The 16,133-nt window shown below is 38.1% G+C and overlaps 1 protein-coding gene across 1 annotated transcript in view; it reads left to right on the forward strand.

Moving 5' to 3' along the window:
• CFAP95 (cilia and flagella associated protein 95) overlaps positions 1-16,133 on the forward strand; it is a 116,893-nt gene that overhangs the window by 84,507 nt on the left and 16,253 nt on the right. Inside the window, exon 5 of the mRNA XM_045772471.2 lies at positions 14,371-14,428. Coding sequence (XP_045628427.1) covers positions 14,371-14,428 — 58 coding nt within the window. The remainder of the gene's footprint in view (positions 1-14,370; positions 14,429-16,133) is intronic.

Consider the following 16,133-nt stretch of genomic DNA (forward strand, 5'->3'; position numbering starts at 1 on the left):
CCTGAGCTCATATCACCCACCTCGGCTCCCTGGAGTGGGTGACTTGGCTGGTGCTGAGTGATGATGGCTTTTCTAGTTGGCCAAATTTGCTGAAATGATTTTAGAGTCAACCTAGATGCTAATGCTCTTTGCATAATTCCTGCATTTAGGGTATCCTCCCTTAGCTGATGTACATTGAAACCAAATGGCTAAGTAGGTAGGATACTTTTCTATTTATTAATATTTGGGGGTATGGCTCAGGTCCTGGCTTGACTTATGTGCCTTGGCACAGGAGTGTTTTAATGGTGGGTAACAATAACCTATCTTATTGCTATCCTTGCAGGGTAATTCAAATAATTTGATAAGAAAATTTATGCAAAAGCACTCAGTATAGTGCTTTTTAGATCTAAAGTTTTGGCATCACAGTGGATTGATGGCTGACTCAGACCATCCCTGTACGTCTTTATAGACTCTAACTACATTAGAATATCCATTCAGGTTACACCTACCAAACTCACATTCAGGTTTATTTGCATATTCAGGTATGCTCAGTGAGGCCCTCAAGGTGAAACTATGAAGATAGCCTTATTCAATTTACTTATTTGGTCTCTAATCTCCAGAAGTAGCCATCAGCAATTCCCTCCTTCTCTGCACGTGCATGCCACAGCTCCTGTCAAGAGGCAGAGGTTATTTGCCTGTCTTGTGAATCCGGGCTGGCCTTGTGATCACTTTGATCAAGGGAATGTGGCAGAAGCGATGCTCTGGGACGTCTGAGTGCAGACCTTATGAGACTGGTAGTTTCTGCCTTCTGATTCTTGGACTCTAGCCAACATGCTGTGAGAAGCTCAAGACACATGGAGGAGAGCCAAGGTGCTGTGTTTGACAGCTCCAACTGAGCTCCCAGACGACAGACAAAACCACCTGCCAGCCATGAGAATGAGCTATATTGGATATTCCAGTCTAGTCAAGTACCTGGATGACTGTAGCTTTAATTGACATCACATGGAGCAAAAAACCACCCAGCTGAGCCCAGTCATCCCACAGAATAATCGGAGATAAGAAAATGGTTGTAATTTTAAGCAGTAACTTTTACACCACAGCAATTGGTAATTGAAGCAACCTTCATGTCTCTAACTATCGTGATTATTTGGCTGCTTCTACCATTAATTGGCCTATGGGTGAATTTTTGTCATTGCTAATCCACTGGGGATAGAAGCAGTTCAAACTTTTGGGACTGATGAGCCAATAAAACAAGTGAGTGGCAAAGATTTTCAAAATGTCAATATTATGGAATTTCTGTTTGATCCTGACATTTCCTTTTATTCCTGTACATTAATGATGAGCCTGTATTACTAGTATTACTCTTTATGATGTTGGAAGGGTATGTGGTTTTCATAATGTTATAATTACTTAAAGTCTTCAGTGGGTCTCAGTGGGTAGTACTATACTATGCATCTTTGAGCTAGAGAAGTGATTTCACAGGAACAAGAACTTTCCAGCATTACAGAAATCTTTGTTGCTATCTGTATTTAATTTGATTCTATATTTGGCACTTACACAGTTACGTTACATATAAGCCTTTTATGCAAAAATTATTAGGCCTGAGGAAATTTTATTTTTCCCTATGTCTGAATTCATTCTTTCAACATAATGAGCACCTACTGTGAATTAGGAACAATAAGTATTCAGAATGTAGAGATAAAAGACACCCCATTTCTGAAGTAGGTCATCGTCTAATTCATGAGACAGAAAAATGACCAGTTAATACTCATGTATCAGTAAGGAATACACTTGGCCAAAAGTAACAGAAAACTTAACTAATAGCAACTTGAATAATTAAGGAATTTGGTCAGCTGGCGTGAAATATGAGGGAGTTAAGACTGGTGTGGCACCCACATGATGTCATCAAGGATGCAGGGTCTTTTTGTCTCTCTTCTCTGCACATTTTGCTAGTAACTTTCATCCTCATAGTGTCAAGAGGCTTGCTATGCCTCCCAACATCAGTATGCTTTAGAGAGGAAGAAGTGCAACAGTGAAGAGGCAGAGAAAGACAAGAGAGAAGGAAGGTTGGAACAGATGTTGAATGGCACCCATGATGGGCATGCCTGGTTCACAGAGTACAGGTTTTCAGTGATAGCAGCTAAAGTTGGAGAGCGATGTTTGGGACAAAGCAGGCAGGGCTTAAAAGCTATCTTAAGGAGTTTGGACTTTATCATGAAGGCAAGAGTGAATGGTTTTCAAGTATGGGTTAGAAACAATAACATTTGTGTTTAAAAAGCAGAAGCAGACTGGTAGATGACTGGAATTGCAGTCAGAAGGCTGTTGAACTAATCAAGGCAAGACATGATAAGGTCTTGACCTTTAGTGATGGTGGTGTGGAGGAAAAGAAGGTTTCATATTTTAGATATATTAAGAGAAAAGAATAGACATCTGCCTGGTAACTGATTAGTTATAAGGGTAGAGAAGACTCAAGGTTGATTCCCAGGCTTTTAGGCATATGGGGGTTAATGGGGCCATTCATTGAGGCAGTGAACGTAAGAGGAAGGGCAAATGCCAGATAGCAGGTGGATAGTTGAGCATGAGTCAAGTCACTGACCCAGATCCAATTGCTAATATAAGTGTCCTAACTAGTTCCTCTGCCTCCAGTTGTGTCCCTTTCAATCTGTTCATCATCTTGCAGCTTGAATATTTCAATTAAAATGCAAAGAGAACCATGTTCTTCCATTCTTTAATTAGTATCATTGCAGTATTGTTTTTTCTTCTTGTGTTAATGAGCACATATTATGTGTCTGGCACTGAGCCAAGGGCTTTATGTGCCTTATTTCATTTAATTCTCATTCTTTGAGATAGACATTGCAGCTATCTCCATTAAAAAGGGGCTCAGAGAGGTAAAGTAACTTCCCAGAAGTTCTTTATGTAGTAAGCACCAGAGCTGGTTTTTTTTTTTTTTTTTTTCAGGAGACAAGATTTATTTATTTATTTATTTATTTTATTTTAATAATGATTTTTTATTATATTATGTTAGTCACCATACAGTACATCCCCGGTTTTCGATGTAAGGCTCGATGATTCATTAGTTGTGTATAACACCCAGTGCACCATGCAATATGTGCCCTCCTTACTACCCATCACCGGTCTATCCCATTCCCCCACCCCCCTCCCCTCTGTAGCCCTCAGTTTGTTTCTCATAGTCCATAGTCTCTCATGTTTCATTCCCCCTTCTGATTACCCCCCCTTTCTTTATCCCTTTCTTCCCCTACTGATCATTCTAGTTCTTATGTTCCATAGATGAGAGAAATCATATGATAGTTGTCTTTCTCTGCTTGACTTATTTCACTAAGCATTATCTCCTCCAGTGCCGTCCATGTTGTAGCAAATGTTGAGAACTCATTCTTTCTGATTGCTGAGTAATATTCCATTGTATATATGGACCACAACTTCTTAATCCAGTCATCTGTTGCAGGGCATCTCGGCTCCTTCCACGATTTAGCTATTGTGGACATTGCTGCTATGAACATTGGGGTGCATATGGCCCTTCTCTTCACTACGTCTGTATCTTTGGGGTAAACACCCAGTAGTGCAATGGCTGGATCATAGGGTAGCTCAATTTTTAACTTTTTAAGGGACCTCCACACGGTTTTCCAGAGTGGCTGTACCAACTTGCATTCCCACCAACAATGTAGGAGGGATCCCCTTTCTCCACATCCTCTCCAACAATTGTTGTTTCTTGCCTTGTCTATTTTTGCCATTCTAACTGGCGTAAGGTGGTATCTCAGTGTGGTTTTGATTTGAATTTCCTTGATGGCTAATGATTTTGAACATTTTTTCATGTGTCTGTTAGCCATTTGTATGTCTTCATTGGAAAAGTGTCTGTTCATATCTTCTGCCCATTTTTTGATTTGTTTATTTGTTTCTCGTGTATTGAGTTTGAGAAGTTCTTTGTAGATCTTGGATACCAGTCCTTTATCTGTAGTGTCATTTGCAAATATATTCTCCCATTCCGTGGGCTGCCTCTTAGTTTTTCTGACTGTTTCCTTGGATGTGCAGAAACTTTTAATCTTGATGAAGTACCATAAATTCATTTTATCTTTTGTTTCTCTTGCCTTTGGGGATGTGTCATGAAAAAGGTTGCTTTGGCCGATGTCGTAGAGGTTGCTGCCTATGTTCTCCTCTAGAATTTTGATGGATTCCTGTCTCACATCGAGGTCTTTCATCCATTTGGAGTTTATTTTTGTGTATGGTGTGAGATAGTGGTCAAGTTTCATTCTTTTGCATGTAGCTGTCCAATTTTCCCAGCACCATTTATTGAAGAGACTGTCTTTTTCCCACCGGATGTTTTTTCCTGCTTTATCAAATATTAGTTGCCCAAAGAGCTGAGGGTCCATTTCTGGGCTCTCTATTCTGTTCCATTGGTCTATGTGTCTGTTTTTGTGCCAGTACCATGCTGTCTTTGTGATCACAGCTTTGTAGTACAGCTCGAAATCCGGCATTGTGATGCCCCCAGCTTTGTTTTTCCTTTTCAACAGTTCCTTGGAGATTCGGGGTCTTTTCTGGTTCCATACAAATATAAGGACTATTTGTTCCAGTTCTTTGAAAAACGTTCTCGGTATTTTGATCGGGATAGCATTGAAAGTGTAGATTGCTCTGGGTAGCATGGACATTTTAACTATGTTAATTCTTCCGATCCATGAGCATGGAATATCTTTCCATCTTTTTATGTCTTCCTCAATGTCTTTTAAGAGTGATTTATAGTTTCTAGAATAAAGGTCCTTTACGTCTCTGGTTAAGTTAATTCCAAGGTAACGTATGGTTTTTGGTGCTATTGTAAATGGGATGGATTCCCTGATTTCTCTTTCTTCGTTCTCGTTATTCGTGTACAGAAATGCAACTGATTTCTGAGCATTGATTTTGTATCCCGCCACGTTACTGAATTGCTCTATAACTTCTAATAGTTTGGGAGTGGCTTCTTTTGGGTTTTCCATATAGAGTATCATGTCGTCTGCGAAGAGAGACATTTTGACTTCTTCTTTGCCAATTTGAATACCTTTGATCCCTTTTTGTTGTCTGATTGCTGTTGCAAGGACTTCTAGTACTATGTTGAATAATAGTGGCGAGAGTGGGCATCCTTGTCGTGTTCCTGATCTTAAGGGAAAGGCTTCCAGCTTTTCCCCATTGAGAATAATATTTGCAGTAGGCTTTTCATAGATGGCTTTTATGAGATTGAGAAATGTACCTTCTATTCCTACACTCTGAAGGGTTTTAATCAGGAAAGGATGCTGTATTTTGTCAAATGCTTTTTCGGCATCGATTGAGAGGATCATATGGTTCTTGAGTCTTTTCTTGTTGATATGATGTATCACGCTGATTGATTTGCGAATATTGAACCACGCTTGCATCCCAGGTATGAATCCCACTTGATCGTGGTGGATAATCCTTTTAATGAACTGTTGGATTCTATTAGCAAGTATCTTGTTGAGGATTTTGGCGTCCATATTCATTAGGGAAATTGGTCTGTAATTCTCCTTTTTGAGGGGGTCTTTGCCTGGTTTGGGGATCAAGGTAATATCGGCCTCATAGAATGAGTTTGGTAGCTTTCCTTCTGTTTCTATTTTTTGAAATAGCTTTAGGAGAATAGGTATTATTTCTTCTTTGAATGTTTGGTAGAATTCCCCAGGAAAACCGTCCGGGCCTGGAGTTTTGTTATTTGGAAGGTTGTTTATCACGGACTCAATTTCTTCATAATTAATTGGCCTGTTTAAGAAATCAATTTCTTCCTGTTTCAATCTTGGTAGTTTATAGGTTTCCAGGAAGGATTCCATCTCTTCCAGATTGCTTAGTTTATTGGCATATAGCTGTTGATAAAAATTTCTAATAATCCTTCCAATTTCAATGGTGTTCGTCGTGACCTCTCCTTTTTCATTCATAATTTTAATAATCTGGGTCTTTTCTCTTTTCTTTTGGATAAGTCTTGCCAGTGGTCTGTCAATTTTATTGATTCTCTCCAAGAACCAGCTTCTAGTCCTGTTGATCTGCTCTACTGTACTTCTGGTTTCTGCTTGATTGATTTCAGCTTTAATTTTGGTCAACTGCTTCCTTGTGCGTGGATTAGGCCTGTCCCTCTGTTGCTGTTCCAGCTTCTTGAGGTGAGAATATAAAAACTGCATTTTAGATTTTTCTATTCTTTTGAGTGAGGCTTGGATGGCTATGTATTTCCCCCTTAGGACTGCCTTTGCAGTATCCCATAGGTTTTGGACTGTTGTATTTTCATTCTCATTGGTCTCCATAAATTGTTTAATTTGATTTTTTATTTCCTGGTTTATCGAGTCATTCCTGAGCAGGATGGTTCTTAGTCTCCAAGTGTTTGAGTTTCTTCCAAATTTTTCCTTGTGGTTGAGTTCCAATTTCAGAGCGTTGTGGTCTGAGAATATGCAGGGGATAATTTCAATCTTTTGGTATCGGCTGAGACCTGTTTTGTGTCCCAGAACATGGTCTATTCTTGAAAATGTTCCATGGGCATTAGAATAGAATGAGTATTCTTTGGTTCTGGGGTGTAGTGTTCTATATATATCTAAGAGGTCCAACTCGTCGAGTATGGCATTCAAAGCCTTTGATTCTTTGCTTAGTTTTTGCCAGGGTGTTCTGTCTATTTCTGAGAGTGGAGTGTTGAGGTCCCCTACTATTAATGTATTTTTATCTATATGTCTCTTTATTCTGGTTAAGAGTTGGCTTGTGTATCTTGCTGCTCCCCTGTTGGGGGCATATATATTTATAATTGTCATATCCACTTGTTGAATACTTCCTTTAAGAATAATATAGTGCCCTTCTGCATCTCTAACTATAGTCTGTAGTTTAAAATCCAATTTATCTGATATGAGAATTGCTACCCCAGCTTTCTTTTGAGGTCCGTTTGCGTGAAAGATGGTACTCCATCCCCTTACTCTCAGTCTGAATGCATCTTTGGGTTCAAAATGAGTCTCTTGTAGACAGCAAATGGATGGGTCATTTCTTTTTATCCAATCTGCAACCCTGTGGCGTTTAAAGCAAGAATTTAAACCATTAATGTTCAGGCTGAGTACTGAGAGATATGCTTTTAATTCTGCCATGTTGTCAGTAAAGTCTTTGTTTGTATTGGCTGTGACTTTCTGTTTTGTATCACTCTTGGGGCCTTTTTACTTTTATAGAACCCCCCGTAATACCTCCTGTAGGGCTCAGAGCTGGGTTTTAAACTCATGTCTGGTCTGTGTGACTGCAGAGCTTGTGTCCTTAGTAACTATAGTACATTGTATTTCATGCTGAAATGTGTAGAGTGCTCCATTTCCTTCAAAGTACTTTCACATGCATTATCTATTATCTGTTTCCTCCTAACATTTATACAAGGTCCTATGAGTAGGTATCTTCCTAATTGTACAGGCAAGGAAATCAAAGCACAGAGATAATCAAAGAATCCAATTTCTCATTAATTAATCTATCCTTCTAGTCTGTAAGTATTTATGGAAGAGATACTGATGGGGTAATTAAGATGTAAAGGGTTTAAATGACTTGCTGAAGGCCCCATGACCGCTTGGTGGTAAAAGCAGAGACTAAAATCTCTGGGTTTTCAGGTGTGTTCTTGATGGAAGGGGAGAACTGCTTCCAAACTGCTAGGGAACTTAGCAAGGGCTTAGCTTGGATCCGGAGTAAAAGCAGACTCAAATTGTCCTCTATTTCATCTGTTCTCTCCACTTCTTGCCCACTAACTTCCTCAAGGTTGATACCTACGGTGGACCTAGAGGGTATAATGCTAAGTAAAATAAGTCAGTCAGAGAAGGACAAATAAGGTATGATTTCATTCATATGTGGAGTTTAAGAAATAAAACAAATGAACAACAAAGAAAACAAGAGACAAACAAAAAAACCAGACTTTTAAATACAGAGAATAAACTAGTGGTGGCTACGGGGGAGGTAAATGGGGGGGGTGAGTGAAATAGAGAAGGGGGATGAAGAGTACACTTCTCGTGAGGAGCACTGAGTCATGTATAGAATTGTTGAATCATATTGCACATCTGAAACTAATCTAACACTGTATGTTAATTATTTTTTAAATGAGGGAGTAAACAAAGATAGAGAAAGATGAGAGGACACCCCCCCCCCCCGCCGACCAAATAGAAAATCCTTCACAGGAGAGCCATGGCAGTTATCCCCACGACTAAGCTCCCCAACGTGCTGGCTGTGCAGCAGCTTTGGAGAACCATGTCCTGAGACTAGAGAGAACAGAAGTCTCTAAGAGAAATGTTCTCAAGAAGTAAAATTAACTGAACATATTGAGATGAGAATTACTCAGCTGGGGAAGTTTGAGGGTAAATTAGTGGTACATTAAAAAAAGGCCTGGCATTCAGCAGATGTGGAAGAACGATCAGATTTGCTCTGCATGGCTTCGTTCCAGAGGTAGAAGGAAGAGGAATCTCTGCTCAGTTTGAGATTAAAAAAGAATGATGATTTCTTTTAAGAATGAGACAGAATTTCCCAGAAAGGTTGTAAGCTCCCCTTCTCTCTTACCACACAGAGTCAAGTAGGATCCATAGCCAGAGGGGCTATACCCATCCTAAATGGTGGGCTCTGCCTCTCCTGCTGCCAGCAAGGGGATTTATTCCAAATTAATTCTCTGCTTTTTGGGGTCTTCGAGTCACTTACTCAGGTTCAGACTCTGAGGTGGGACCATCTGATTTGCTAAGTAGATGTCACGTTCCCTTGTTGCTGCTGCCGGAATATCTGCCTCTCCTTCAGACAAAACAGAAAAGAAGCAGTTGACCTTTAAAGTTCTTCCAAGTTTAAGAAACCGTGATTTCATGGGTTTTGGTCACAGATTCACACATGTTACCACAGAGGTTAGTGCGGTTGTAGCCATTTTAACTAATACCGTAGCTTTAATAATCACTTCGATATCAGTTGTAGTTGTAGGCAGTTGTAGTCATTTTAACTAATTTCATGGCTTTAATAATAATTTCAATATCAGACTTCTTTCCCTTTTTTATCTTGTAGATCACCTTTAGTTGTTCTCCAACTTAAAACCGCTAAAGGTTGGAGAGGGCATGTGCGGCAAACTGTGGGTGGTGCTGGGCAAAAGCCAGCTGTCCACCTTCCAAGTGTTCTTACAGCATGGCATTATACTGGTAAATTTACCAGCATCTGGTCTGCAGTTTTACATTTCCAGAAAGGCCATTTTCTCTGTGCTTCAGAATTTATCTGACTCATGGAGATTGACTTATGCTCATTAAACCCACAAGAAAAGCCAGTATTTTAATTAGTTAATATATAATGAGAAATAAAATGTTCAAGCACACCAGTCATGTCAGCCTAACAGGGGGGAAAAAGAGAAGAAGAAAAAGGAAGGCAAACTATAATCACAATGTTGTACAGAGTGTTTGGAATCAGAATAAGGTGAGTTAGTTATAAGATTGCAATGGTCAATGGCCTCAGACTCTGATTACCTGATTAAAATAGGACTCTTCAGTTTTAAGTAAAAAATGTACAATTAAAATTACCTTGAGCCAAAAAGAGAGTTTATTAAAAGAGTTTGAATTACCACACGGAACTCTGGGAAAGTCCTTGGAAGAACTGAGCTTCGGAGACCACTGGAATCAGGACCAGGATTCTCTTCCTGTTGGCTTCCCTTTCTCCCTCCGAGGGGAGGGACTTTACATCCCATAGTTCTTCTCACAGGAAACTGACTGACCCTTCCTCATTTATCCATGGAAAGGAATCCCATGGTAGAGTCCTGATGGAATCTGAGCTGGAGGCTGATATCTGGACCTATCAGCTACGGGTAGTGATGGAGTGGTGGAGCGTGAGACAGGCTTACTTGAGATGATTCCAGACAATGAGCTAAAGTTATTGTTGGCTGTCGTAAGTCAGATTGGAGCACTGACTTTGGTGTACTGCAGCTCTGCTCCTGGAACCTCCGGAGAGGTCTGTTTATGAGCCAGGACACCTCTTCCTCAGGCCAAGAACCCATGCCTCCCTTAGTTTTCTCATCTCGCCTTCTTGAGTTTCTCCGAAGGCCATTTCCCTTCTAATGGACTTATTCTTTCATTATATTCTTTATTTGGCTATAGCCTTCAGCTGATATCTAAGAGGAAGATCTATGTTGATTTCCATGGTTTTCTTTTCAAAAGGCCATCTTGTTTCAAATCGGATGAAATATATCACTTGAAGATTTTTGCCCTGCTCTTCAGATTAAAAAGTGGGGATGGGGGGGTTATATCATATGGTTTATAACTGAGTCACTGACAGTCATCATTCAGTATCATAAAAGTTTCCGTATTGTTGAGCCACATTACATTTTCAGAAAGATCACTGAATATTTTAACCTTCCACCTTTATTTACTTTGATTTCTTGTAGTAAATCTATGTCTTTTTATATTCTAATTTTACTTTTATTGCTTCATGCATTTGATCAATTTCTCAGTGCCTACCTTGTATCAGACTCTGTGCTGGGAGGTGATAATAAAGAGAGGGAGAAGGGCCTGAGCTTGGGTGGAGTGGGTTTCTGCCTGCTTTAAGTGCATTGAGAGATGCCTTTCAAATTGGCCTGCCCAAAGCAACACTCTATTTGACTGATAATTATACCATCTGGGTCATAACTTTGGATGAGAATAAGGTATGGAAACAAGTTCACTGTCATCTATTAACCCTTAAACATTTTAAGATTATGGAATATTTCCATATGAAATACTCTTCAAACACCTATCTCCTTATTACCCAGTTATAATGTAAGTTAATATTTTTGCCGTATTTGCTTCTTATTTTTTTAGGGAGACAATTTATCATGACTTACAGAGTCATCTAATATATACACCATATTGATAGACATTGGCTTCCAATTGTTACAAATAAAGCTGCATTGAATATCCTTATATGTGTCTTCCTGAGTATATACTATGCAAGGATTTCTTAATATTCAGAAATATAATTGCTGGCTATTAAATATATGCACCTTCAATTTTGTAAGATGTTGCCACTAGTAGTGTATGAATATGCTCATACTTTCATATCCTTATAAACATTGTAGAGATTTTAAATTTTTACCAAATGGATATAAAATGTATAAAATGGCATGTTATTGTTTTACTTTGCATTTCACTACCGAATTTAAGACACTTTTAAGACTGAATTTTTTTCAAGTATTGATTGGCCATTTTGTTTTCTTCTACTCTGAACTATTTATAACTTTAGGCCATTTTTGTATAGGATATTGTCTTTTATTGATTTCTAAGAATTTTTTATTTATTCTGGATACTAATATTATTTGACTTAATTTTATAATAAATATCATCTTTTTGTCTATGACTTCTCTTGTAACACTGTTTATGGTGTCTTTTGATCAATAGAAATTTTAAATTATAATTTAATCGAGTTATATATAAAATGTCAGATTGTAAACTGTTCTAGAAATTATAAATACACACATGTGTGTATGTGTAACATGTATTGAGTCTATAAATAAAGGAGTTATTTTATGTCCTTTAGCAAATTTTGTTAATTTTTGTCATAAATGTCTTTTAAATCTTCTGTTAGATGTATTCCTATAGGAACATTAGAGATTTTATTGCAGTTATAAATGGGACATTTCCACTTTAATTATGCTTTCTAATTTCTTGTTGCTGGCATATGGGTATGCTATTTTTGTATATTGATCTTGTATCCAACAACCTTTGTGAAACTTGCCTATTGTTATGATTTGTAGATTCTCTTGGAATTTTTAATGTAGACAGTCTTATATCTGTGGAAGATGAAAATTTTGTTTCTTCCACTCCAGTTATTACACTTATGCTTCTTTTTCTTGTTTTACTGCATTTTCTTGAATCTCCAGTACATAGAATAGAATCCAGTTCATCAAATAGAAATACTGATGAAGGACTTCTGTGACTATTTGGGAATGTTTCTGGAGAGGGTTTTCATCAGCTTAGTTTTGATTCCCATTTACTGTTTTCTTCTTACAGTAATGTTGAACTTCTCTGTTCATTTTAAGTATGTTCAATATTCCTGGACTAGCAGCAATCTGGTATTCTAAAGAGGGGCAATGAGACATTGAGCAGTTTTCTCAATCTCTTAGTTCAAGAGTGCCCTCTACTGTTGGAACAGTGAAGTGAACTTTATTTCATTAAAGGCATCTTTTTTTAAAGAGTGGTAGTTCTAGGACCCTTAACTTTCCCAGAGACAGCACCTTTCCAAGACTGCCACTATGGTCTTGAATGCTTTCCAGGCCACTTTCTTGGAAAGCCAATGTTCACATCCTCTAGTCTCTGACTTATTCTCAGTATTTCCCCATCAGAGAAGGATGCTTTCTTTCTGGGGGTGATGCCTTCTGTGTTCCATCCCCATTAGGGACTTGCAACCCTCTCCCCTCTTCCATGTAATCCCCACCTGATTTTGCTCCAGAATGGGCTCCGGATCTGGTGCTACTGATTCTGGATTGTTCTCCCACCTACACGTAAACTGAAATTTGTAGTCTTCTCTAGCCTCTGTTATACTGTTGGCATGGGTGATTGTGTGATTTCATTTGCTTTTGCTGTTGATCTATATGGTTTTGGAGGATATATGTAAATATTTGGGCTTAGGGATCCAGGAATGTGTAACAATCTTGTCCTGACTGTGGATTTGTCATTTTATATTTGTGATTCTGTCATTTTTTTTTACTTATATATGCTGTGTTGTTAGGTTTATTGACTTAAGATCTTCCTGGTGCTTGTTCCTTTAATTAGTAGGTAATGATCTTTATAACTAATAAATTTTGACTCAAAGTCAATTACATATTATATTAATATAAGAACACTAACTTACTTCCAGTTAATATTTTGTGGATGTGTCTTTTTATATGCTTTTGCTTTCAAATTTTCTTCGAAAATAATTTTATTCTAGGTATAGAATCATGGAGTTGTACTATGTAATACACATTGACGTTCAGTTGAATTCAAGAAATACTTTCACTGATGAGTTTAATTCTTTACTTTCATTGTCATTGCAAAGATTTTTATTTTTATGATTTTAATTTGATGAGCAGAAGTGATTTTCCTTTCTTCCTTTTATTCTTCTCCTTTCCTGCTTTTTTTATTAGCTTGGTCTTTTAAAAGAATTTATTTGCTAGTTTGAAAAGTGTATTCTAATTTTTGTTCTTTTAGTTGCTGGTACTCAAACTTGAGCGCGCATCAGCATCACGTAGAGGGCTTGTTAAAACACAGACTGCTGGGCCTTACCCCCAGGTTTCTAATTCAGCAGATTGGGGCTGGGTCCCGTTGTTTGTATTCCTAACAAGTTTCCAGGTAGTGCTAATACTATTATTTTGGAAACCACACCTGGTTTCTGGAACCGGTGGTTACCACCAGGTAAAATATTAGCACCTATACCCAATAACCATTCTGAGTTCGCCTTCCTTGTTATTTTGGAATTCTTTTACCTGTTAAATTCTCTTTCCCACCAGCATAGCCATGCATTAAAATGTTCAAATTTCCTTGTGCCCAATATTTTTAAGTGTGCAATTCTCAGAGGAGTTTCTTTGATTGTCTAGTCCCATAATATTGCCAGAAACAGAAGTAGGGCTTTCTAAAATTTATATAATTATTTCTCGTAAGAGAACAATTTTTCTCCCACCTTGAGTTCCAAACAGAGAAGCTTTTTTGCAAGTTTCTCTGGACTGGTGGCTGGAGTTTCTTTGGTTTCTTTTATATGAGGGTACGGACTTCACAGGCTCCTGGCTATAAGTAGGAGTTTAGCTCTTTGCCTTCTGTGAACCCAAGGCCACATCTCGAGCCCTTCATATGCAGTTCAAACTCCAGCTTCTAGCCTTGGCACATCATCTTATGGCTTCCCATTCTAGTGAGTATCCTCTTCATTTCCGGCACCTTAGGGTTTCCCTTTGGAGCTTAGCTGTGCTTACAGACTTGGGGGAGGGAGGATGTATTTATTCAGCGTTGCTATGTGTTTAATGGGGTGGAAGTTGGGAAAGCTATATAATCTCAGTCCACCTGGTTGTCTTCTCTTATCTTTTTCAGTTGTCATCTAGCAGAGAACATGGGGCATAGGGTCAAAAAGGGTTGAGGGGCAGAAAGTGGGTGATAAAGAGAATCCCACAAGTTTGGAATGCACCGAAGCTCAAGGCCTTGGGATTGGTAGCCTATCATTAGTACAGGAGAGTAGTAAGTGGTGCTGAATTGGAAGTAGTTGAAGGAAGGGCATCCTGTGGTGGTAGGTAATGTTATAAACAAGGTCTGGGACAGTTGGAGGTTTTAACATTTTTATTAGGGCCAATCTTCCTTGAAACGTTTTTATTTAATGTAAAGTATGTAACACTAAACATTTTGAATATCGTTCTTTTTGGAGTCGTTCTTCTCTCAGATACTGACTTATCCCTCTTAGGTGTGCATCGACCACATATGCTGAAGAGTGTGCTCCACCATATGATTACCAGCCACTTGTGAGTATAAAATGGCTGAAAAGCCTTATTCTGATACTTATTTATGTACTTCAAATGATTCTTTACATCTAGTGTAAATAGTCAAGCTTGGGAAGAAAGGACAAATTGCTGAGATTTATGATATTGTACATTTATTTAGAGATATTAGCTATTAGTGAGAGTCAGTGGAATGTTTTATGGTTATGATTTAGTTTTGGAAGTTTATAGATTTCAGGAAGAAAATATTGCAGTGTCCAAAATGTATTAGTCATTTTCTTGTCTTATTGTCCTTTTCCCTGAATTCAATTTATCTGGAATAAAAACCTACCTTTCGGGGCGCCTGGGTGGCACAGCGGTTAAGCTTCTGCCTTTGGCTCAGGGCGTGATCCCGGCGTTATGGGATCGTGCCCCACATCAGGCTCCTCCGCTATGAGCCTGCTTCTTCCTCTCCCACTCCCCCTGCTTGTGTTCCCTCTCTCGCTGGCTGTCTCTATCTCTGTCAAATAAATAAATAAATTCTTAAAAAAAAAAACAAACCTACCTTTCAATTCATTTGTATTGCATTGACATGTAAAAGTAAGTGGTGTAATTTAGCTCTGGGAGATGTGCGTGTTGATAAAATATGTCCAGTTTATAACTTCATTTTACTTGTACTTAAAAAATTAAACAACAGAAACAAAATAAGGCTGCTTCCTCTTAGTTTTGTTATGGAAGTCTTGACTGGTACAATAGGTAAGAGATTTAACTATAGAAAAAGAGGAGGAAATAAAGTCATCTTTATTTTCAGAGAGTATGATTATCTTCCTAGGAGAACTAAGATATTAAATTGAGAAGTAATTAGTAGAAATCAGACCATTTAGTAAGGTGATTGAATACAAAATAAGTATATCAAAAATAATATCTTTGCTTCATATCAGCACTGCTTAGTAAACTGTAAAAGAAAAAAAAACACAAATTACTGTAGCAACACAAATTTTAAATACTTTTGTGAAGAAAATTCTAAACCAAATAAAGATCAATAAAGAAGAGGTGGTAGTTTGTCTCCAAAGATGGTGGACTTTCCACAAGCCACTTCCCCACAGCAAGGTGAATGATGTCCCCTCTTTTGAATCTGAGCTGTCAGGGAACAGATTTGATCAATAGAACATGGCAACAGTGACACTATGCCAGGTCTAGGCTAGATTGAAGAAGACTGCTTCCAAGTCTTGGAGCCCTGAGCTTCCATGTAGGAAATCGAGGCACTCGTCTGGAAGGGGAGGCCATGAGGAGGAGCACTGATGAGCTTGATTCATGAGTGAGGAAGCCATGTTGGATGTCCAGCCTACTTGAGCTTCAGCTGCTCTCTGACTGCAACCCATGAAAGGTTCCAAGAAGATAATAATAAATTCCATTAAGTTTATTTTAACAAATGTACACCCAAAGATAACTGATACAGAAATCTTGACTACAAGGGAATAACAACCATTTTAGGAAACTGGAAAACTAAATTAATTATGATTAAATTCATAAATTTAATAATTATATTAAAAATGGATTTTGTTTTCCATTAGAACTCTGAGATTATAAGAGTTATTTGAAATAATAAACAGATGAGAATAATCAAAAGTTTTTGAAACCACAGTAAAACCAATTTAGGGAAGTATAGGATCCATGACCCTATATTATATGTTATAGTCTTATTTATTTTTTCTCATCAAAAAAGATCATTCAAACCATAAATAAAGCA

Source organism: Ursus americanus, chromosome 34, assembly GCF_024610735.1.
Source record: "Ursus americanus isolate L20-20 chromosome 34, mUrsAme1.1.p, whole genome shotgun sequence".
NCBI classification, from domain to species: domain Eukaryota; kingdom Metazoa; phylum Chordata; class Mammalia; order Carnivora; family Ursidae; genus Ursus; species Ursus americanus.